At 28.9% G+C, this 25,427-nt stretch overlaps 3 protein-coding genes across 4 annotated transcripts; 1 reads left to right on the plus strand and 2 right to left on the minus strand.

Annotated features, from left to right (window-relative positions):
* The first annotated feature begins 862 nt into the window (after window positions 1-862).
* Window positions 863-6,302, plus strand: LOC114170454 (fatty acyl-CoA reductase 1-like). Its single transcript, XM_028055931.1, has 11 exons — window positions 863-956; window positions 1,159-1,250; window positions 1,327-1,430; window positions 2,628-2,830; window positions 3,119-3,219; window positions 3,342-3,543; window positions 3,621-3,782; window positions 4,418-4,499; window positions 5,246-5,515; window positions 5,629-5,756; window positions 5,851-6,302. The coding sequence occupies exons 2-11, from the start codon at window positions 1,172-1,174 to the stop codon at window positions 5,999-6,001; spliced, it is 1,482 nt and encodes a 493-aa protein (XP_027911732.1). The 5' UTR covers window positions 863-956; window positions 1,159-1,171; the 3' UTR covers window positions 6,002-6,302.
* A 3,151-nt stretch (window positions 6,303-9,453) lies between these two features.
* On the minus strand, window positions 9,454-24,424 carry LOC114170016 (alcohol-forming fatty acyl-CoA reductase-like). Of its 2 annotated transcripts, none has more exons than XM_028055482.1 (10): window positions 24,334-24,424; window positions 24,142-24,245; window positions 23,872-24,074; window positions 22,835-22,935; window positions 22,275-22,467; window positions 22,005-22,166; window positions 21,832-21,913; window positions 21,468-21,740; window positions 9,787-9,905; window positions 9,454-9,700 (listed from the first exon to the last, which is right to left on the minus strand). In XM_028055482.1, exons 1-10 carry the CDS (start codon window positions 24,410-24,412, stop codon window positions 9,541-9,543), a joined length of 1,476 nt encoding a protein of 491 aa, XP_027911283.1. In that variant the 5' UTR covers window positions 24,413-24,424; the 3' UTR covers window positions 9,454-9,540. The 2 variants fall into 2 exon arrangements, with proteins under 2 accessions (XP_027911283.1, XP_027911282.1); XM_028055481.1 differs by lacking the exons at window positions 9,454-9,700; window positions 9,787-9,905 and adding exons at window positions 20,641-21,141; window positions 21,228-21,355.
* LOC114170017 lies at window positions 11,143-17,122 on the minus strand. Its single transcript, XM_028055483.1, has 3 exons — window positions 16,893-17,122; window positions 16,509-16,672; window positions 11,143-11,680 (listed from the first exon to the last, which is right to left on the minus strand). Exons 1-3 carry the CDS (start codon window positions 17,007-17,009, stop codon window positions 11,401-11,403), a joined length of 561 nt encoding a protein of 186 aa, XP_027911284.1. The 5' UTR covers window positions 17,010-17,122; the 3' UTR covers window positions 11,143-11,400.
* Window positions 24,425-25,427: the final 1,003 nt, after the last annotated feature.

Below are 25,427 nucleotides of genomic sequence, written 5' to 3' on the forward strand. Positions count from 1 at the left end.
TGATACAAAGTTTAGGATTTTGCTCTAAGTGGATTAAATGGATAAGGGAATGTTTACAATCATCAACTATATCTGTCTTGGTTAATAGTAATCCGATAAGGGAATTTAAACTTAAAAATGTTTAAGATTATCAAATCTATTAGCTCCATTCTTACTCCTAATAGCGACAAAAGGACTAGTAGGAGTATTTAGGAAAACTCAGGGTAAGAGTTTACTCAGATGTCTACTGATATACACTAGTTTTCAATTCTCTAAAGGTCGAGTCAGATATATATCTACGTGTAGAAGAGCCATGCATGATATTCTTTTTGACATTAATGATTGAGTGTGATGTGTGACTTGTGAAAATGTACGTTTATTATGCTTTAAAACTAGTAATATGTTTTAAATTTACTCTAGCTTAACATTGCGTTTTTGTTGTGTTGTGTACACTTACAATGATCATATTTTATATGTGAACATAAAATAGTATAGGTAGGAGACATGTGAAGCAACGAGCCTACCAATGGTCTGTTAGCAAGTCATTATTGTATATGTGTAAATTTTTGTATTGTACAACTGCCTCCACTTTTTTTGGAATTTAATATATCATGAAAATTTATTAATAATTTCATGGAGGACTATAAATATACAATATATGTTTATTTAGCTTTTATCTTAATATTAATTATTAATGCTTTAATTAGTAGTGCAATTAATATAACTTTTTTTGGATGGTATCTGAAATTCATTTATATACTCAATCATAGAGTTTAAAATTGCTCCATCATTTATTGAGGTGGTACTGGTAGGTATGTTTTGGTGGCATTAAGAGTTCTTATTCTATATATACATAGAGGGAAAAAGCATTCCTAAATAATCATCTTCACCATATAACTCTTTCTCTGATTTCAACTACCACTTCAGCTCATCTTCTCCAAATCGTTGCCAAGTCAAAGGGAAAAAGGCTTTAAAAGGTTTTGATGTTTTTTTCTATTTACAATGTTGAAAGTAAAGAAATAAGTTTTAACAATCATAAACCTTTTATTTTATTCTATATTATGGATCTCATTCGATGACAATGTCTTATTCTTCTATGATTTCTATTTATTGATTATATTCCTTCTTCTCTTTAATAAAGTATTGTTCTTCTACTTCGTTTTTGACTCAAAATAATAGCACTTTTCTTGAAATGGAGTCGGAAAGAAAGCCTGAGTTCTTCAAGGGAAAGACCATTTTAATGACTGGCACAACGGGCTTCTTAGCAAAAGGTACAATGCATCTGTATATAAAAATAATTTGATCAAGTTTTTCTTCTGCCATTGAATTTCTCTATTTTATGCGCAGTTTTCTTGGAAAAGATTCTAAGAACACAACCAGAAGTTAAAAGACTGTATCTTGTCGTACGAGCAGAAAACATTGATTTGGCTTCAAAACGCTTTCAAAATGAGGTAAAGGAATTATTTTCTAGAATAGACAGAAGAGATTAAGCACTTGTAAAATATGAATTATCCATATAATAACAAATTGATATTATTTTCTAACACAATTTTAAGCTGAATATTTGTGGATATTTTCTTTTGGTTTAAATATTATTTTGGTATGTGTAGTTTGTTCAATTTTTGGTCTTTTTTTTTTCGTTCAATTTGGTCAATGTTTTGCTAAATGTTGTTCAATTTTGTCCTTTTTCGTTGATACCGTTTAAATTGATAACAACAGAATGTACATGTTAACACTGTTCACATTACGTAGATTGTTGTAATTATGATTATTTGTGTTTTTTTTTTCAAATAAGTCCATAATTTTAGTTAAATTTGTTCAATTTAGTATCACTCTCCACTTTATTACCCTCAACCTCCACTTCATCATAACCTTCACCATGGACTTCTTCACCGCCCTCACTCTCTATTTCACGACTCTTCACCACTGCAACCACCATTACCACTATTACTGCCACCACCACCAGTGTCGCTGCCATCAAACCAAAACCACCACTATCGTCCTACAATCACCACCACCACAACCAAAATCACTACCACCACCACCACAACCACCCCCCTACAACCACCACCACCACATTAAAATCACTACCACCACTACCACCCTAAAATCATATTTACCACCATCACACTAAAACCTCTACTACCGTGAGTGTTGTTGTTGGTGGGTTTAATGTAATGGCGGTGAATGTGATTTTAGTGTAATTGTAGGGGTGGTAGTGGTGGTGGTGATTTTAGTGAGGTGATGATGGTTGTAGGGGGTGGTCGTGTTGGTGGTTGTAGGGTGATTGTTGTTCTATGATGTGGTGGTGGTAGTTGTGGGTTTAGTTTGATAGTGGCGATGGCTTTTGGGTTGTGATGGTTGTGGTGGTGGTGGCGGCAATAGTAAAGGGTGCAGTGGTAAAGGTTCATGAAAGAGAGGGTGAGAGCGATCAAGTGGAAGATGAGATTAAATTAAAAAAATTTAATTAAAATAATAATTTATTTAAACAAAACACAAACTTTCTGGAAATTGAATTTGGGGCCCTCTAGTTGTCCGTACTTGTCAGAATAATAATGAAAAATCAATTTTCTAACTAAATGTGAACACCGATTCATTTTCAGTTGTATATACTGAATTGTGGCATTCCTTTAATGGTCATATTACAGGTCATTGTCACAGATTTATTTAGAGTGTTACGGGACCAATGTGGTCAAGATTTTGATTCTTTCATTTCGAGCAAGATTGTGGTCATACCAGGAGATGTTTCTCTTCTTAATTTTGGTCTGAAAGATGAAAAGCTTAAGAGTAAGATGTTGGAAGAGATCAACGTTGTCGTGAATTTTGCAGCATCTACCAAATTTGACGAGAGGTACATTAATATCTTAGTACGAATAATATGTTAGGAATTCAAGTGAGTCTAAGTTTCACGTTGACTAAATATGAGAAAGTAGAACATTATATAAGGATAAAGACCCATAAATCCATTACCTTAAGGTTTTTGGTTGAGAATAGTATCAATGTCTTATGTAGTTGGACTCAAGTCTCATTAGTGTTGTATCTTTCTGCTAAAACCTCTTCTATAAACCTACCATGATCGATACTTATTTTTGCTTCTCCAATAAATTTGACATTTGGATTCATTGTTATTTGTCCACAGATTTGACATCTCAATGGGTGTAAATACAATGGGTGCCTTACATGTCTTAAACTTCGCAAAGAATTGTCGTCAGATAAAACTTTTTGTGCATACATCAACCGGTAATTGCAGTTAACTATAACTTTACCATAATGCAATTAGTATATTTACCAAAACATTATTCACTTACGCTAATTAATTTCCATTTGTAATACTTCTTTTGGTATATATGAACGAATATCAGCATATGTATGTGGAGAGATTAAGGATAAGAAAATAATTGTGCAAGAGAAACCCTTTGAGATGGGTGAAACCCTGAAAGAGACCTCGAAATTAGACATCACTGCAGAAATGAATCTGCTGAAGAAGAAAATAGATGAACTCCGATCAGAGAATGCTAATGAAAACACAATCAAATATGTAATGAAAGATTACGGAATTGAAAGGTACGTAAAATTCTTATTCTGTTGTATATATATATATTCATTGATCAATAAATGAAATTGATTTTGTGATGCATCAGAGCAAAGTTTTATGGTTGGCCAAACACATACACATTCACAAAAGCCATGGGAGAGATGCAAGTGGTTCATCACAAAGATAATCTTCCACTAATCATTATTCGTCCCACCATGGTTACCAGTACCCTTAAGGATCCATTTCCTGGTTGGATTGAAGGCTTAAGGTATATATCTATATATTTCCAATGTGTATTTTATTCCAATGAATTCAGAATGAGTTGAAAGTTAGAACTGATATTCTGATATCTTATATAAACTTGTTCATGATTTACTAAAGTTGAATTTTCCTTATATCTTCACTTAAAATAACTAAGAAACAAAATTTTAAATAATGACTAATTTTAGTGACCAATAATTATTAGTAACTACAACATCAATTTAGATATTAATTTATAAAATAAAAAATTATTGGTTATTAAAATAGTCACAATTATGAATAAAAAATTACAATTGATCACTAAATTGGTCTTTAAAATTAGTTATTATATTTTTTGCTACAAAGAAAATTTGCTACTAAAAATTAACTACTTAAATTTTGACTACCAAAATGAATTAGTTTTTAAATTAGTCTTTAATTAATAATTAGTAACCAATTATAATTTTTTATTTATAATAGTGACTATTTTAGTAACCAATAATTTAAAATTTAGTAAATTGGTGACTTTATTAATTACTAATTATTTTTTGTTTTTAAAATTGATTTTTTAATTAAGAATTTATACTTAACATCTAGAAAATAATAATTCTTAATTATTTCTTAGACCTGTATATATAATCTTGATATACTTTGTATTTACAGAACTCTGGACAGCATAATATGTAGCTATGGTCAAGGAAAATTAACAACCTTTCTTGGTCATCCCAAGACAATTTTGGATACCGTAAGTTAAATTATATTAAATTTAGTTTGCTTGCTATATATATATATATATATATATATATATATATATATATATATATATATAATATGGATACAAAGAAACATAATTATTTGAAGAATAAAACTTCAAAAGTTTAGACTACTTATCATTCCACATCTAAGAGGCAAGACATTGTTTTATTTTGCAAAACATCTGTCTAAAGAATAAAATAAGTCGATACAAGGGATTTTTTCTTGCAAATAGCATGACATTATTATTAAAAATTCTTATATTACATAATTTTTTTTTTTAAATTTGTTAAAATAATTTATAAAAAAATACTTTTTTCTATTATTTTTACTAGGAATTTTGATTGATGTGTAATTTTTTCGTGAATAATTATTTCTTACAATATTATAAAATTTATAAGTATATTTTATAAAATTTGTTATGAAAAGTGTTTTATACAAAAAAAATTGACAGTAATTCTTAAATTTTTTTTCATAACAAAATTTAAAATTTTTAAAGAAAATTAAAAAATTTGACAAAAAATATAAATTTTTTTAGTAGTACGTGCATATTAAACACATACAACATTCGTACAATATGTATAGATGAAATGTTAAATTCAGAAGATTTTTTTTTTCAGAAATAATTTTGACATGGTTCCGGCATAAAATTAATAAAAACAAATATAACGATTTTTTCAAAATTTCATAACTTTATAAACTTATTACATATGTTTATACTATGATTACATTATGCAGATACCTGCGGACCTGGTTGTGAATTGTATGATGACAGCAATTGTTGGTTGTTCAAATGAAGCTCCAAAGAATTTCATCTACCACGTTTCTTCATCGTTAAGCAATCCATTCAGAATTGCCGATGTTCGTGATTTATGCTATATTTATTTCACTAAATTCCCCAACCAAAACAAAATTGGAAACCCAATAACAGTGCCCAAGCCAAATTTGATATCAAGTAGGACTGCTTTCGACATTCACATGACACTCCGATATGTTTTGCCACTAAAGGTTTGTCGAATACCAAATAATGAAGCAAAAACTATAATCATATATTTTGCTATAATTAATGTTTTTTATGGTTTCATTCTAATTAATCATTGTGTATGGTTTCATATATTTAGGTCTTAAATTTGGTGAACAAAGCGTTTTGTCAATGCTCTCGAGATGTTTACGATGATAGCTTCAAAAAAATCAAAAGGGTGACACGACTGGTTGAACTTTACAAACCATACCTGTTTTTCAAGGGCGTGTATGTGTATTTTCCTTCGTCTGTGGTTACTACAAATCATACATGAACTACTTTGATTCGTAACTATAATTCTCATACGAATTTTCGGTTTCAGCTTCGATGATTCAAACACACAAAATTTACGAAGAGCAACAGGTAATAACATGGAGGTTGATGGATTGGACTTCGACCCTGATAGCATCGATTGGAAAGACTACATGATGAACACACACATTCCTGGTCTTGTAAAGTATGCATTGAAATGATTGATCTTTCAAGTTTCTGCTTTCAAATGGTTGTAGAGTTTTTGGTTTGCAAAATAAGTGTGGAACATGATAAAAGAGATAAGATGATTTTATAGTACATAAGTAGGAACAAATTTTATTTTATAAGTTGTCTTTTTTTTTTTAAGATGGTATAAGAATTATCTGAAATCTATTATGGTAAAATTTAATGTTTGTAAGACTTAAGACCAAGATCAATTGATGTTTAATCCTGTACTTGTACTTGTGATGTATATGTTTCCAGACGGTATATTTATTAGAAATAAGTTAGTTTTTCATTGCTTTTTATCTTATTGTAGTAAAGAATGATAATTGTTGTTTAAGTAATAGGCAATTTTGTTATAAATATGAATGGAATCCAAAACCATGGACACTAAATTTTTCGACTTAAAGTGTGTACGTACTTTGAAGGCTTTTTTGTATTTTTGAGTTGTTTTTGTTAGGAATCTAAGTGTGAATCTAAGTTCCATATTAGCTAGAAATGAGAAAGTAGAACACTATATAAGAATTAAGTCCCACATTACTTTAAGATTTTGGGTTGAGAGTGGTGTCAATTCCTTATGTGGTTGGGCTCAAGTCTCATTGGTGTTTGTTCTCCCCAATGATACCCCCTCTTAAAAACCTAACAGTTTTGACCATGAATTTGTAAAATAGGATCCATCCTCCCCCAGCCGGTTCTTATTTATTTTTTTTTAAATTTTGTTAACAGTAAAAATTATATTTATTTTTTTGGTAATTATTTTTTATTGGTACAATAAATTAATTTAATAAAAAATTTTAGATAATAAAAATGACATAATAATGTTAAACTATATTAATGTTTATTTTTATTCCAATTTTTTTACCACTTACTGTTAAAAAAAACCTAGAAGTGAAGTCATCATCTATGAAGACGACTTCACTGTTCACATGAACAAAAATCGATCTTGCCTCTAACGACTTTGTTTTTAAAAAAAAAAATGAAATCGGCTGGATGGAGGACGATTTCACCTTTAATGTCGTCTTCCATCCTGACAACTTGACCCTGTTTCGAAAAAAAATTAGACGGACCATTTTCTATAAATTAAAGTTAAAATTGATCCTCAAATACAAAAAAAAAAAAAAAACCCATTTTGAACAAAGAACAACCATGAGAAAAGTCCAATTCAAAAAACGATGCTGTAAATTAATGTACGACAAGTATTGCATGCTTCTGTATGCAGTGACGGAACCACGTTATGACATAGGGGTCATGGCCCCCTCAAAAATTTTTATACGTATATAATTTATTATATATTTTTAAATATATTTTTTTTAAAATTAATATTTTTAATAGATTTTATATATTTTATATTTTAAAAGAATTATATATTAATGTATAAGATATATTTTTTATTATCTACATTTATTTTTTAATTTGGCCTTTTTTAAATAAAAATAATTATTTTCTTAATATTTTTTAAATGATTATTTGTTTAATTTAACTATCTTTTTATTTAATTATTTTTTTAAACTTAATCAATATAAATGAAAATTAATTATAGTAAAATAAAAATTATTTATATTTAATTTATAATAATAATAATAATTTTATTATTTTTTATTATCATAAAAAAATAAATACAATATTTTTACTAGTTTATATAAAAGATTTGAGATACTCTTTTGATTTTTATTTCAGTTCAAAAATATCAAGTTGATCTTTTAGTTATTTTTAGTTTCAGTGGTCCTAATTTTTTAAAAAATAATGCAATTTGGTCTTATTTTTGTTAAATTTCTTGAATTGGATCAACAAAATTTCATAAAAATTGAAATTGTAAATAATGATGATTTTCTTTGTTGATGTAACTGACATAATCTCATTATCAATTTTGATAAAAACTCCTTTCTTCCTTCAAAAAATTTAACCAAAATGATCAAATTGCATCAATTTTTAAAAACCTAAGACCAATTTGAGGTTAAAAAACTAGAGGATTAATATAATATTTTTGGATGAAAAAATAGACCAAAAGATTAATTCAACCAAAATTTTGGCATCTTCAAAATTTTAGCTCAAGTTCCATCACAATCTGTATGGTTAGAAATATTTACAAGTTTGTCTTGGGGTTGTCTTCTATTTGTATACAAATATTGGCAGGTTTATTTAGGTGCAGAGAATATAACACATGCACTTTTGCATATTTTCCGATTAACAATGAATTTTCTATCTTTAGAGACGCATGTTAAAGTGTACAATTTATTAACATATTTTTGTGTATGTAATGTTACAAATCAATGTGTATAATACCGATAAAAATATCCATCAATAATATCAAATTGTTGACGTCTTATATATCATCGATAATTATCAAAAGACTTTATACATTTGTTAAAAAAATTCTACAAACGAATAAATTATCAATGAATCAAATGTCGTCGATAATCCTTCAAAAATTACAAGTTACCGATGAATTTCATCAGTTTTCAACCGATTATGACATTTGTGATATCAATTTTATTTTTTTTAAGTGTGTATTTAAAAGATGACTAAAGAACATATGATGGTTTAATAACTATCGTATTATAATTTAAGAAGTGATTACTTTAAAAAGTGTCATATTAAAACAACTTTTGTACTGAAAGATAATTGATGAGACGTTATTCATGTTCAAACATCAAATAATTGATAAAGACGAGAAAAAAAAGTGGGTTTTACGTTAGAAATTAACAAACACTAAATTAAAAATTATTAGAAATGCCATTTATGGAAGGCGGATTTGACGTCTGGGGGTAATTGAGGCTTAGAAAATTAAAATAGGGAAAATAATTTATTCATTACTAAATTTTGACATTTTTTAAATGGTTCTTCATTTCTCTATTTTTTTATTCTCAAAATAACCATTAATTTTAAAAAAATTAGTAAATAATTATATTATAAAAGGTAGAATAAGTATTATAAATTGTGGATACAAAAGAGAGAATTTTCTTTATATATTACTAGCGTAACACAGACGCGATAGCGCCTGTGTGTATGATTTTTTAAATATGCATGATATTATATTAGTAGGTGATAATATTATAATGTTATTAAGTTAATATATATATTAAAATTATATTTATTAAAAATAAAGTGAAATATATCAGAACAAATAAAAGAATAACCATAGATAAATGAAGAAGAAAAAAAAGAAGCAGAAACATATGATTTTATAAAAAGTTTGTAAAAGTAACGGTCAATTTTTAAAAATTTAATAAATTATTATATTTAAAGAGTATAATCAGTGTTTTGAAAAGTGGATAAAAAAAGGATCCTTTTATATATTGTTATAGATTATTATAGATAAAGATGAGAGGAATAATTAATCGTTGGGAAAACAAATCAAGAACTTGATGAAGAGGAAAATATTAATGATAGAGGATTCGAGTACATCTAGCACAAACATTTATTAGGGTAGCTACTACAAATTTATTATAGCTCAATTATTTTTTCTGAATTTTATTTATTTTTATTTTCCAAGTTCCATCAAACTTTATTCTATTACAGATTTATTACAGGTCAATAATTACTTGACAGCATACTTCACAAGTCCAGGAATGTGAATGTTTAACACGTAGTGAGTCCAATCAATGGTTGTGGGATCGAAGTTAAATCTTCCAACATCATCGTCATCTTTTGCCTTCATTTTTGTCATCCTTAAATTTTCTGCGTTCTTGTCATCGAAGCTGTGTCATTGAAGATCCACAAAAACAATATCATATATTCATAAAACCGATGTTGGCACATCAATTTTAGAGTATTTTCTACTTACATTCCCTCAAAGAGGAGAAAAGGTTCATAAAATCTCATTATTCCCATCATCTTTTTCACTTTCCGTTTACTTTCATTGTAATAGGCCTCGTGACCGTAGCAGCACACTTTGTTCATCACCTTTAGTCCCTTCAAAGTAGAGCACCAAAATAAGAAACAAAAAATTGACTCAATCTGAAAAAACAACTATCATCTTTTCTTCTTAGTCACAACTTTAAACAATCATCTACTGATCCTTCCTAGTTCATTCATAAAAATCAAGATAACTGTTTTGCTTGATCAATGATTTAAAATAAAGAATTTGGGAAATCTGAACTACTTTCTTGGCTTTGAAATTGCCCGAGGCAATAAAGGAATAATTCTCTCTCAAAGAAAATACACTATTGACTTGTTTGAAACTGGCACGTTAAATTTCTCTCCCTGAGCACTCCTATGAATTTTTCTATCAAGTATCATACAGATGGTGAAGTCCTTCCTAATCCCACAGCTTATCGTAGACTCATTGGAAAACTCATCTACTTGACCAACACAAGGCTCGACATCACTTATGTTGTCAATCATCTTAGTCAATATGTCTCTGCACCAACTACGAACCATCATCAAGTTGTGTTCAGAATCCTTCGTTATCTAAAGGGGTCCATCAAACAAGGGATTTTTCTTGATACAAAGAGTGATATTCATCTCAAATCCTGTAGTGATTCAGCCTGGGCTGGATGCACTGACACATGATGATCGGTAACATGATTTTTGGTCTATCTTGAGAACACCCTCATAGCATGGAAATCAAAGAAACAGGCCACTATATCTAGGAGCTCCTCTAAAGCAAAGTATCAGGCTTTAGCACAAACTGTGTGTGAAGTTCAGTGGCTTACTCATATGCTGCACGATCTAAATATCACAATGCCACAACCTACAACTATTTACTGTGACAACACTTCTGCCATCAAAATTGCCAAAAACCCTGTTTACCATGAGCGTACTAAGCACATAGAAATCAATTGTCACACTGTAAGAGAAAAGATTCAGCAAGGCTTGGTCAAACTCCTCCTTGTCAGGACCAACCATCAGCTTGTCGACATTATGACGAAGGCTCTCCTCCTGGAATCTTCACGTAGCTCAACTCCAAGCTTGGCAATCTCAATATATATTACCAACTTGTAGGGGGTCTTAGAATCTATTTTAAAATTCTGTTTTGTTTGTTTTAGATTCTAATAATCAGTTTTTTTGTTTTTCCCGCTGTTACTCTTTTTCCTTTTCTGTATATAAGGAACTTTGTTCCTCTAGTACTTCATGCTATGTAACGATTCATTATTGCTTTCGTTCTCTCTGATCATCATTCTGCTCTCACATCCTTTTGCCAGCACCCTGTTGTTTCCTTCTTCTTACGTTTCAACTATGAAGGATCATGTCATGTTGTCTAATATCCGAATCGATAACGTAGGAGTATGTCATGTCATGTCCCTCCTATGTACAAAACGTCTATCAACATCAATTCTTTCAAGACCAAACTTATGTCTGTCTGCTGCAACCTTGTCCAATCTCTTCTTGATTGTTTTGATCTGTTGAGTCATTCTATAATGAAAAACAAGAGGATTATAACTTGAGAAGAAATGTGCTACCAGGTGCTTCCATGAGCTTGGACAATTTGTTTTCGCAATGTTTCGCACTCAAATTCATCCAACATATTTTCGGCATCAAAGAAGACATGTTTGATCTGCCTCAGCCATTCCCGTAGCTCATAATTCTCCTGCTGCTTCTCCTCGGCATCTAACAGCACAGCCTTGACTAATAAGAGAGTTTGTGAAACCTCTTGCAGATGGTGGTATAACCTCAGCACGTGTGAAGTTTCATCGTATGTCCAAGAAGCAAGCTTTGCTATGAGTGATTCTGCGATGCTGAAGACGATTAATTCAGCCATGGTTATCAGGAAATCACAACGGTGGAAGAGATTTTCTGGACAATCAGTGTTTGAAATTTTTGAAGAGGTTAAGTCGATGGAAACTGTTTTTGACTTTTGAGGGATTACACGTCTTACATTGTTGACTAGAGTCGAGAAAAGATATTTTGCAGTGTCATTGTCTTACACCAAACAATAATAAGTCTATTCTTTTAAGAAAATAAAATTTAATCAATCATATACAGATAGTGTTTGCACTTGACCATACTATAGCCATGTTGGACTAAAACTTGCCTATAAATTAAAGTTGTATTTTTAATAATGGCAACAAATTTTGAAAATGGAAAAAAGTAACATATATCGTTGAAGAATGGGATTTACCTTAGTGTAAAGAAATATATCATGTGAATGGTGAAGTTCAGTCATGATCTCACTAATAGTTCGTGCTCATATGCTAATCAAAACCAGGATAAAAGTAGATTTTCTATGGTTCTTCGATGGAAAAAACTTCAAAGGTGAGTTCCTTTTACATTAAGTCATAAACAAATTCATATAAGAAACCAAAACACCACCACCCGAAAACCTTAAAACAATGATTGAGCTAAAATCAGATCATATACGAATTAAAAGTCAGATTTTGAAAAAGCAAATAGGAAACAACTTCTGTAAACTAGATAATGCATAAACTAATTTTAACTTGTGGAGGAACTAATTTTGTGTTTCTTCTGATTTTTCATTCCCCTAAGTATAATGGAGAAATCTTTCCCCTAACATAATTTGCTATTCAAGATCTCTCAACATCAAACTAAGATATTATTAATCACAGAAATACAAGTAGGAATTCCCTTCTCTTAAAACATTGGGCGTTTCGAACTCTCAGAGTCTTAAGTCTTTGTTGCTGGATGGAAAAATTGTCCTAAATTAGAAAGTTTGATTGTTCATGCCTGCAGTAATTTGGAGTTGGAAATGTGGAAGTACCAGGAAGAACAAAGCCCCAATGTCGAAACGTTTCCAGATTGGTTAACAACACTGATATGAAAACACTTGCTATAACGGATTGTCCAAATTGGTATCTCTTATTATAACATATTTCTGAAAGATATAAATATCAACACAGTAGGATATATCATTTGAAAAGAAAAATAATTAAGTAATTAAATCATGAATATAATTTTCACCTTTTCTAGCTGATATGGCAAAAGTATTTTTTAATAAGAAAGAAGTTTTAAAATGCCAACAATGATAATTTAGAAGCAAACCAAACTTTTCAATAGCAAAACTCTGTTTTATATGAATTGAATTATACTTGAGTGACAAGTGAATGTTTGAGATGTATTCATCTATAACTATATTTCTAGTTATTCAAAATTTCATTCATTAACAGGCTCTAACAGGCTTGACAATAAAGGGGATGAAATCAATTAGATACAATTATAAACAATTTTCTTCATATGTGAAAAAAAGAGACATAAGCGTCATGGGAAATATAACATATATAACTACTCCTGCTCATGCTTTTCTCCGTTACCTCTGGCTTTGTACTTTGTTTTTGCAATTACAAAATGCTAGAGAAGCATACATGAGTAAACACTGAATTAAAGTGTATGCTATCCAATCGGAATTGCTCATGGTGATTTGCTTCATTTAATAACATTTATCACCACAAGATTCTAATTTATATACCTGTTTTTGGATTGGTAACTTAAATTTCTCTTTCATATCCCATATTGAGGTTCTAACCTACATGCAATTGCAACAACTTAAAACTCTAATTGCAACAACTTAAAACTCTAAAATTTATAATTCCATTTTCCTAGACCGGTTCTTATACCATTGATGTTTTCTTTTTTTTTCAAGAGAAAATTCATTAGGAAAAGATTATATAAATGTGATCTAAGTCTAATCCATATAAGAGATTGATACTACTTTTAACTCAAAACCAAAAGAAAATGAACTTATGAGTCTTTTTTCTTATAAGGTATTCAACTTTCTTATTTCTGCTTGTTGTGGAACTTAGACTCAAACTTAAATTCCCAATAAAATGAAAGACGGATCATAAAGTATAAGATTCACAAGATTAAGAGATTTAGAAACTATAAGTGACAAAGAGGCTCTAAAATGAACTGTCCATTCACTGAAATCTAAATTTCTATACTAGAAAAAAATAGGCAAGAGTAACATAGAAGAGATGTCATCATCATGGTCTACATCAAGCAATCACCCATAGTGCGATCCATGTAGGGGTGGCAAAACGGGTTGGGCCCAACGGGCCAGCCCATCAGCCTGTGCTAAAAGGAGCGGGCTAGGTTGAAGATTTCAATCCGTCAGCCCGTTCTGGCCCGTCCTGTCCAGCCCGTCAACTTGACGGGCCAAAGTACGAGCCAGCCCGTCTTGGCCCGTTGGCCCGTTTTAAAAAAAAAATAAAAATAAAAATAATTAAAAAGATTAAATTTTTAGATTACATATTTTAAATGTATAAATATATAATAGTATTGTAATTTAAATCATTAACACCTACAAATTAAATTTGAATTATTAATTATAATTAAATAATTTAATATGTAAATTTAATAATTATTTTAACTTATCTAATTAAAAACATTAACTAATCAATTAAAAGTTAAAATAATATTTTATTTGATTAAATATGACTTTAATATAAACAAATTAAAAAATTTGAAAACTAATTAAAAAAAATAAAAAAAACTAGACGGGCCAGCCCGGCCCAGCCCGTTAGCCCGTCCTATACAGGACGGGTTGTATATCCCTTATTGGATAGAAATGTCATATTATCAGATTATAAGGGTCAACTTAGATATAGTCATCCAAAATTTTCAAAATTATTCAAATTCTATCAACTATATTTCGAATGCCAATGTAACTCGTATTTACAAAGTCAATAAATATGAAGATTATAATTCAGAATCATTCCACTTTGGGCCAACAATGCATCAAAAGATAGCTAAAGAATTCATCAGCAATCCGAATACAAGGAGGCAACTCAAAATTTTCTCATGTGAACAAAGACAGTCAAAGTGCACTTTGATAATTTGTTTTACGACGGGACAACTAAAAATATACCCATAAGGAATTTCAACAATGAACCAAGAAAATCAAATTGCGATTCGATAATTCCTGGTGGGACAACTCAAAATATACCCTTATGAAATTTGCACTGTGAACCAAGAAAACAAAGTGTTATTCAACAATTCCATTTAGGGTAAGCGCCCAACTTAACTTATAGGGTTTTCAAAATTGGAGCCACAATTTGAACTCAGATTTGACAAGGGCGAATAAAACAATATATCTGTAAGATGTCAACTCCATACAAAGATCAATAACAATTTATGTTGGTCATAAATTCAATATAAAACCAAATTTTAATTTGACAATTTCCCATGAAATTAAACTCACAAACCATCATTGTTTCTTGTGATAATTGAGCATTTTCATCTTGCAAAATGATTCATATGCTTTGCTCATAATTTAGTTTCGAGAGGAATGGTTTATTCTATTTATGACAATTTCTTGAGTTTGAATGGTATTGAGAGATTACAATTAGAATATTGGATGTGTAGTTTGGGTGTGCAACCACATTGAGACAGAGGGAGCAAAATTCGAAATATGTAATCATAGTCAAATTTTAATTTGACAATTCCCCATGAAATTAAGCTCACAAACCATCATTGTTTCTTGTGATAATTGAGCATTTTCACCTTGCAAAATGATTCAAAGTTTAACTCAGATAAACTCATACTTATCTTGACTATGATTACATATTTCGAATTTTGCTTCCTCTGTCTCAATGTGGTTGCACACCCAAATTACACATCCAATATTCCAATTGTAATCTCTCAATGTGGTTGCACACCCAAATTTCGCATCCAATATTCCAATTGTAATCTCTCAATATCATTCAACCTCAAGAAATTGTCATAAATAGAATAAACCATTCATCTCGAAACTGAATTATGAGCAAAGCATATGAAATTTGCATTCTGAATAAAAGGAATATTATAGAGCTTTCAAAAATTGGAGACAGAATATCAAACCAAGTTAAACGACTTTCAGAATTAGAGACACAATTGTTACTTGTGATCAATAATAAAGAATTCATGAAATGATTCAAAGGGACAACTTTTACATACACCATGCAAAATTTACAAAAAATAAAAATTGAAAACCACATCAAGTCAATTGAACTTAGGATACCCACGTAACCCAATTCCATTTGATTTTTTGACCAATATCGAATATCAAAATTTGAAGTAATAACCCACCTCAAAATTAAATTAGACAGAAAAAATACATTTGAATTTCGTAAATTCAATAAAGGTCTCCAAAACCAACATTCAATCCCTCTTTGGATAAAAATATCATATTGCAACCAAATGGTTGTAAGCAAATTTCATTTGGTGAAGAGTGTCACCCTTGGTCATGGTTATTTCAACAGCCAAAAGATTGTTTTTCATCAAAGGAATGTATGCCCAAAGGTTGTTAACTGGACATTTAAGCAACGACATCAAGAAAGAAGTGTCACATTAACATCATAGTAACACTTATCAATATTAAATAATCAGACAATGTTTGGTAAAGGAATAAGCATCTCAACAAAGAATTTAACTTGATCTTAGTATCACGAGGATAATAGAACTCAATTAACAAGTAAAATCATGACCACGATTAATGAAGACAGACTAATACAATGTCATCCAATATACATATCAGTAAATAGACGAAAAGGATGCTAACAAGGTTACATGATAATGTGGGGGCAATAACATAATGTAGATAATATGTTAACATACACAGAAGTAAAAGCACACCTGTTTCTAGACTGAGGTTCCCCTTTTAAAGCAAGAACAAAACCCACGGGTAGCCTCTCACCGGTACTCGCTCCAAGACTGCCTCTTAAATTTTCTTCAGAAATAACCCTATCATTTGCGAAAGACCGTCGATACCTCCCACCGACTCTATTAGATGCATTCTCCTAATGACCACAAAAATCACCTCATAAAAAATCTAACCGTCACAGCCACAACACTAATATCATATCAACTTTCCGCTCCTAATAACAATTCAACATTCAACCGATACTATGCATACAAATCTTCAGGAATTTCAACTTTCAATTGCGGTAACGGATATGTGGAATATGGAAAAAACAAAAAAGAAAATGAATATAACAGGTGGTGACGGAGGCGACGCACGTGGTGGCGACGGCGGAAAGAATCGGCGGCTTGGAGTTTTGTGTCGAACCCTAGATCGATAGCATTTCGTCCCAATCGATGACTTCTGGTGTGGAATAGCTCTGAAACGCTCGTCATACACAGTGAATCACGAATCAGTGTTTCTGTTTCGACGAGCGAATAAAGATCGATGAAGAAATGAAGAAAAAGGAAAGAGTGACTATTGGAAATCCTGAAATTCGAAACGCTTATAAAATTACGAAATGAATGTTAAATAATATAGGTAAAGTTACCGTTGGTTTTAAATATTATATTTTTTATTTTTTTCAATTGTCGTCATTTTATTGTAATGCAAGATACTAAAATTTGATTTTCTACAAGTGAGTGCTCTGAATAACAATAATATCAATTATGACCATTTTAAAAATAATTTTCGGATTATTCTTGAAAATGTTCTGGAAACGTAAAGAATAGAGATGAATTCAACTCTTTTTTTTTTCTAGAGATTACCCTACCATTAATTCTTTTAAAATTTATTTACTCAAGTCTTCGATCACTCGATGCATATTTCCAACAAATTAATGTAAAAAAAAAAAATAGAAGAGCAACAGGAATGATAACGAAGGTGTGGGTTTTACTATATTCATATTTTTAAAGTAAAAATTTACCTTTCGTCTTTTTTTTCATATTTAATAGATATAAAATTTTTGTTTCATCTTCCTCTCATAAAACATGAGTATATAGTATATATATATATATATATATATATATATATATATATATATATATATATATATATATATATATATATATATATATATATATATATATATATATATATATATATATATATATATATATATATATATATATATATATATATATATATATATATATATAACGGTGTCTTTACTCTTCTCTTTATTTTTTTAGATATTAATAAAATAATTTATTTTAAGAAAAAAAAAATTACAGCAAATAGGTGTAATGTACGTAAAGAATAAATTTGGATGTGAAGTGAAATTCTTTATATTATTGTATTATCCAATGATAATGGATTCCATGCAACACAGGGATAAGAAAGGATTACATAATCGGATAGATGTCAATAGTTATAGAAAAGTGTAACAATCTCGTGTGTAACTTTAAAGTAAGTTTATAAGCTAAAGAACACATAAATTTCATATAAATTTTTAGATTATCCTATAAACTAAAGGGATTATTTAGTAATTTAAAACGAGAACGAGGAACGAGTATTGGATGGGTATGGAATGAGGTCAATGTGTATATATTTATCTTGCCTACTATAAGACAAATTTTAAATATTAATTAATTTTAGAGAAAAAAAATAATTGATTATCATATGGACTAATTTAGATACTAGTGACCAATATAAAAATTAATAATTTCGTTAGTGAAAACCATAATAACTAACAACCAATTTAGAAATTGATTTCTTTAGTATTTAAAACTTTGGTAATTAGTGACTAATTTAAATTATAATTCACAAACTAATTAATTTTTTATTTATAATAATGATTATTTTGAATACTAATAATTTTTAATTTATAAAGTAGTATTTTTAATTTTTTATTTATAATAATAACTATAATAATAAATTATTTTTTATCATTATAGTAATCTCATACTCAATTTTTTAATTGTATATTATCCATTCGTTTATCTATAACTATATATAAAGGGGATTCCCTCTTTTGTGTCCACATTTCATAATTCCAACTTTACCCTTTATAATTTAATTATTTATTAAATTTTTAAAAATTAACGGTTATTTTTATAAGTTTTTATAAAATTATTTACTTATCTCTTTTTTCTTTTTTTCTCTTACTATTCATCAATAGTTATTTTTCTCTTATTTTCTTCGTACATTTTATTTTATTTTTTATAAATATACTTTTATTTTGTTTATTAAATTAATAACATTACAATATCATCAATTCTTAATATAATTCAAAAAATGCGTACACACAGGCGCGATAGCGCCTGTGTTTACACTAGTGTCAATATAAAGATTATTAAAATTAGGATGAATTTAAATAATATTCATGCTCACACGTTCATTCGTCATCTTTACAAGCAACACTCAAACACCATCCAACACAACTTATAACAATGTTTGTATTCCTTTGAAAAAATAATGATTTTTGAGTTATAAAAATAAAATAAAATAATGTTTACCTGCTTTAATACTTCATTTGTTACAAATAGCGACACTAGAAAAAAAGGAATTTGATTTTTTTTGACACCAACTACCTGACAATCCAATTTCATGAATAATATATAGTATTAAAAAAGTATAATTTTGTATTTATAGAAAATAAAAAATAAATCATAAATATAAAGTAGATGTAAAAATTTATTGATATTAATCCGAAAAAAATATAAATGTGGGAATAATTGATATTTGAAAGAGAAGCCTTATTAATCGGATAGTAATAAAATAATGAGTAATGATACTTTCGCCAACCAAATTTTACAAAACTTTTTTGGACGCATTTAATTTTATCTGACTATTTTTCACTATCTTTTTCTTTACATATAGATAAATTTACTTTTTTATGGCTATTTTATTATTACCGTATGTTGTCCAGTTATAATGTGTGTCAAAGTAATATTAGCGGAAATTGACGTAAAAATAACTGTCCAAAATAATTAGTCTAGCCTGTGTTAATCAGTATAATAATATTGTTAGTGAAAATACTACTCATGTTTGTTACAGCTTAATAAATTAACGTGTCAGCACGTATCCATAACGTACTAACGTCGTGACTAATAAGTAAATAATTATTATTTGATAAAAATAAAATAATTTTTTTATAAGATTTATATATAGTTTATATTTATGTAATTTTTTACGGAATATTATAAAATATATATTTTATATAATACTAATAGAAAATTATTTATATTTTTAATCTATAACTATATAAAGATATAAAGAAGATTCCTTATTGTGTGTACACATTTCATAATTCTAACGTTACCCTTTATAATATAATTATTTATTAAATTTTTAAATATTAACGGTTAACTATATAAAGAGGATTCCCTCTTTACATTTCATAATTTTAACTTTACCCTTTATAATATAATTATTTGTTAAATTTTTAAATATTAACGGTTACTTTTACAAATTTTTACAAAATTATTTACTTATCTTTATATTTTTTTCTTCTATTCATCAACAGTTATTTTCTTATATTTTTTTTATACATTTTACTTTATTTTTAATAAATATAATTTTATTTTGTTGATTAACTTAATAACATTACAATAATACGTACACACAAATTTTAAAAAATATTTCAAATTTCTCGAATGACTTTCAATTAGATTCGAACAACAAGTGCATATGAAAAATTTCATCTCATGTAATGTTAAAATAGGTATACATATTAAAAGCAACTTTGTAACAGTTGGAATACTAAGATTTTAGTTTTTAGAAAGAAAGAAGAAAAAAATGTTTGCAAAACATTGTCGCTTCATTTTCATTCCTTATGAAATTTAGGCTCACATTTAAATCTATTTCGAATTCCAACAGAAATGTCATTCATCTTATGACTCAACCGTCAAATAACTAAACTCAATGCTCAAGAAAATAATGGACCAACAAAAATTAAATTAGAAATTATTAGAAACGCTTTTATAGAAAGCAGATTTGACATGTTGTGTTAATTTAGGATTAGAAAATTAAAATAATAAGTCCTAAAACAAGTAGATAAAAAACTAAACAACATAACAACTAATTAATCATATATTATATATTACGATTCAAGTACATCTTGCTAGCACAAACATTTAGGTTAACTCTTGGTAGTGGAACATATCTCTAAAACCACAACCTTGAATGAGGCTTGTGCTGTAGATGTCTAGCACCAACAATGTCATCTGTTGTTTTCCTTCTATATCGAATTATTGACAGTAAATCTTATCATAGCAGTTATGAAAAAGAAACTGCGTAACAAACACAGCCTCTATGGAAATTCTGAAATTTTGTTAACCTTTTTTTTTCTTCTATGTTAAGTTTCAGCAATGGAAGAGCTAGGTTGCCACCTATATTTATTCTGTTACAAATTTATTATACCTTAATTACTTGACACCATACTTCACAAGTCCAGGAATGTGAGCGTTTAACACATAATGAGTCCAATCAATAGTTGTGGGATCGGAGTTAAATCTTCCAACATCATCGTCATCTTTTGCCTTCATTTTTGTCATCCTTAAATTTTCTGCGTTCTTGTCATCGAAGCTGTGTCATTCAAGATCCACAAAAACAATATCATATATACATAAAACCGATGTTGGAACATCAATTTTGGAGTGTTTTCTACTTACATTCCCTCAAAGAGGAGATAAGGTTTATAAAGTCTCATTATTCCCATCATCTTTTTCACTTTCAGTTTCCTTTCACTGTAAAAAGCCTCGTGACTGTAGCAGCACACTTTGTTCATCACGTTTAATCCCTTCAAAGTAGAGCACCAAAATAAGAAACAAAAATTTGACTCAATCTGAAAAAACACCAGAATATATATAAGGTAAAACTATGTGTGCTTTAATTTCCATTGAAGTGCAAACCTTGAGAGGTAGCATGTATCGAATGTTGATGTATCTGTGAAATGAACTCACACTAGACATCCACGAAACTTTCTTGGAACAAGCCACTGGTTTTCCAAACATGTCTGTCAAAGGATGTTTTGTAAAGTATTGATGGGCCAAGTCCTCAAGATCAGAAATTCTGAATGGATTTCTGAGTGAAGAACCAATATGATAAATCAATGTCTTTGAACAACTCTTTGAACAAGCTTCCAGTGCTACTATCATGGAGTTTATCACCATGTCTGCTGGTATCTGCATGCATAATTATTTCAATTTATTCTTCCATTTTAATATAAAAAAAGATGAGAGAAAAAGAAAAAAAATGAATAAATTGATAACTTGCCGCGTCTATAATTGTACTCCGACGACCAACGCTTCTCCCTAATTTTCCTTTGCCGTACATCACAACAAAGAGGTCCACAGTTCTGCATTCACGTCATTAAAAATCCTCATCACCTTTATCTCTTTTATGTGTTCATTTTCCAAAACATTCTCATAATTCTTGGAAACACATACCTCACACCTTCAATCCAACCGGGAAATGGTTCAGAGTGAGTGCTGAGTATTATGGTGGGGCGTGCAATGATCAATGGTATATCACCTTTCATCTTCAACAAAATCATTTCCCCCATTGCTTTTGTAAATGCATACACATTTGGCCATCCATGTAAATTTGACCTAAATTCAAATGTACCATTGCCAAACATATATAAGAGTAAAATTTTAGGGTTTCAAAAATACAGGAAAAATAATGAATTAACTTTTTACTTGAATTCCACATATCACCTTATAGTTCCAAGGTTTTTCATAACCGATGTGATTGTTTTTTCACTGGCATTTTCTGCCTCAAGTTCCTTCAATTTTTCTTCAGTTAACAGTTTTTCTATGTTGATGTCTAATTTTGAGGACCCATTTAGGGTCTCGCCCATAGCAAAAGGCTCCTCTGCCACAAGTCCTTTTCGCTCACCGCATATATAAGCTGAAAAGAAAAATGAATGTTTAGTTAATGTGCCATAAGATAAATGTTAGAAATAATTCAATACCTCGAGATTTTTAGTTATATGAAGTCACACATATATATAATTTCTCTGTTGAATCCTATTGAAAAATAGACCCATCAATAAACATATTTTTTTAATATCACCAAAGTTTTTCCAAATTTATTTTTAGGACACTGATATTTTAATATCATTCTTTATTTTACTACCATCGAACACTACCTTGCATAACTATTTACTTTCACTTTCTTATAAAAATATAAAAGTTAACTTTTGTCAAGACTATTTTATTCTTATATAAATTGTAAAATAATATCAAATAACATTTTTCCTCATTTTTATCCATACCGGTGGATACATGAAGAAGCATTTGTAGTTTACTGCAGTTCTTGGCGAAGTTCACAATATTAAGAGCACCCATCGTATTAATCCCCATCGCAACATCCAATCTGTGGGGGAAAAGAAATCAAGTAATATACATATAATGAAAATCATTTTCTTTCTTTATAATCATATAAATCATCAAATCAAATTCTATTCATGTTTATTCTTCGTTTGTTTTACTCCTATTCCTTTTCTGTTTAGACCGATTATAGAATTCATCTAATTAAAAAATTAATTAATTTAATGGATGATAATAAACATGTTAAGAAAAAAAAATCTTAAGATTTTTCTTTTATTTTACGTTTTATGTTTTACTTCTACTGTTTTTGTTTATAAAATAAATTTTTCAATTTATTATAAAAAGAAAAATGATTACTTTTACTGATAATAATAATTATGTCTTAAATTCATATTTTAGTTCATTGTATTAATTACCGTATAGGACAATTATAAAATAGGTCACTGTAAGACACTTACTCTATTTTTAGAACAAACATCCTTTTTCACTTAAGTCTTACAATTAAGAAAGAAAGGAGTATACTTTTTTTGGGATTAAATATGATTTTCTTCCTTAACTTTTAATAATGAAAATTATGATTAGCCCATTTTGAAACATCAGACCAATTTAGTCTTCACTTTTAGAAATTGTATTGATTTAGTCCTTTCAACCAAAATTTGTAAGTTTATTTAACATTTCAAACATGTTTCCTAGCTAATATTGAAATGAAAGTGTGTCAAATAATATAAACAATTAAGATAACATCGTGAAACGCTTTTGCAACGTCGATTAAACTTAATACAATTTGATTAAAAAGATTAAATTCACGTATTTTTAAAATTTTGAGACTAAATTTGATCAAAATCTTGAAGAATGACTAATTCTAAATTTTACTAAAAATTAAAATTAAGAACAAAAATATATTTAACCCATTATTTGGCGAAGCAGAATGAATTAATGATCAGTTTCGTATAGCTAAATTATATTATTAATAATAATTAACCTCTCATAAAAATTGGTAGTAGCAGCAGCATTTACTATGATGTCCGTCTCCGCCAACAACATTTCTCTGAGCTTTGTGTCTTTAATTCCCAAGTTCTCAACAGAAACATCGCAACCAACAGCCAACACTTTCTGAGATATGAAGGAGACAAAATCTGCACCCCACATACCTCGTAGCACCCTGAACAACTCCTTCGACAGAACCTGTTACATATGTGCTTAGGTTAACTTATGATTACAAATAAACATAAGTTAAGTATTTGATCACTACCTCATCGTGCAGCCGTTTTGTAGCTTCTTCTGAATCTGCTGCTCTTAGAAGAAGGTATAACTTTTTGATGTTTGGTTGAACCCTTAATATCTTCTCCACCAAAACTGCATTAACACTCACAAAGATTAATCATACTGAACTAATATTAAATTCTGTGTTCTACAAAATATGTTACAAGTTAGAAAGAAATACGTTTCGCAAGGAATCCCGTTGCACCCGTAACTAAAATGGTTTTTCCGTCTAGAAAGTTGTGAACACTTCCAAACTCCATTGAAGAGTGTTGCATAGCTTTTTCATGGTTTTTCCAATTGCCATAACTATCTATATATATAGAGAGAGAGAAGAATCCAAATAGCGAAAGCGCAGGGTTAGGGTTTGGTAAACATTGCCATAACTATTATTTTTTTATTTCTTTTTTCACATCATAATATAAATTTATGATATGTATAAAATTTAGAGATATTAATTAAGTGTTTATTATATTATATATATATATATATATATAATATTGAGTTTTATATTTTTTAACGCTTTCTATTTCAAAAATAAGTAGTGTACAAAAGCTACTAAAATATTTTGGAACTTATATTCATCATAAATGCGTTAACTATTTAATCGACGCGGACAGTATTAGTTAACACTTTTATTCATCATAAATGCGTTAACTATATTTATTGGAAAGTAGGCAATACACAAAATATCTTGGATTGATTGTAGGGTGATTTTTCTTTGACTTCAACATTTTTTTCTCTTACACTCAACTTTTAGTTTTATATATTATTATTTCATATAATCTTTTATTTTTATTTATTTTTATTATGTTAATATAATATTTTATTATAAAATCAATTGTCAAGTGAATGTAGATTTAAAAGAGAGTGTGAAAAAATATTTTTCCTTGGTTGTATTGTTTATTTGAGAAAAACGTTTGTGTCTTATTAGAAACCGAAAATGTCGGTGTAGCAGCTTTTAAAATCCTCCAATATAAATGTTTCTGGAATAATTTTAAAAAAATATATAGAAATTTAAGATTATTGGATAAATTAATTAACTTTTTAACAACCTAATATGTTAGAAGTGTGTTTTAAGTCTAATTCAATCTCACAAAATCAATTTGTAAAGTAAGGATTGTATCTACTTATATATTATAAATTGACCTTATTTTTAAGTTGATGTAGGACTTCTAAGAACTAATAAATTGGTTATTATATAATGCATTAGAACAAGTTATTAGCAACACATTAATACCAAAATGATACATGAAGATATTTAGTAAAATTATATAT

This window comes from Vigna unguiculata, chromosome 11 (genome assembly GCF_004118075.2).
Source record: "Vigna unguiculata cultivar IT97K-499-35 chromosome 11, ASM411807v1, whole genome shotgun sequence".
Taxonomy (NCBI): domain Eukaryota; kingdom Viridiplantae; phylum Streptophyta; class Magnoliopsida; order Fabales; family Fabaceae; genus Vigna; species Vigna unguiculata.

Bases quoted from the DNA above. Each gene is read 5' to 3' on its own strand.
- LOC114170016 (XM_028055481.1), bottom strand. From the start codon at position 24,412: ATGGAGTTTGGAAGTGTTCACAACTTTCTAGACGGAAAAACCATTTTA. The intron at 24,075-24,141 runs GTAGTGATCAAA...CATATGTAACAG, and splicing joins CAAAACGGCTGCACGATGAG to GTTCTGTCGAAGGAGTTGTT. The intron at 22,468-22,834 runs GTATGGATAAAA...TTTTCTTTTCAG, and splicing joins GCTTCTTCATGTATCCACCG to CTTATATATGCGGTGAGCGA.
- LOC114170017 (XM_028055483.1), bottom strand. From the start codon at position 17,009: ATGACGAGCGTTTCAGAGCTATTCCACACCAGAAGTCATCGATTGGGA. The intron at 16,673-16,892 runs GTGCGTCGCCTC...TGTGGTCATTAG, and splicing joins CTTTCCGCCGTCGCCACCAC to GAGAATGCATCTAATAGAGT. The intron at 11,681-16,508 runs GTGTGCTTTTAC...AATCGTCTTCAG, and splicing joins GAACCTCAGTCTAGAAACAG to CATCGCAGAATCACTCATAG.
- LOC114170454 (XM_028055931.1), top strand. From the start codon at position 1,172: ATGGAGTCGGAAAGAAAGCCTGAGTTCTTCAAGGGAAAGACCATTTTA. The intron at 5,516-5,628 runs GTTTGTCGAATA...TCATATATTTAG, and splicing joins GATATGTTTTGCCACTAAAG to GTCTTAAATTTGGTGAACAA. The intron at 5,757-5,850 runs GTATGTGTATTT...TTTCGGTTTCAG, and splicing joins TACCTGTTTTTCAAGGGCGT to CTTCGATGATTCAAACACAC.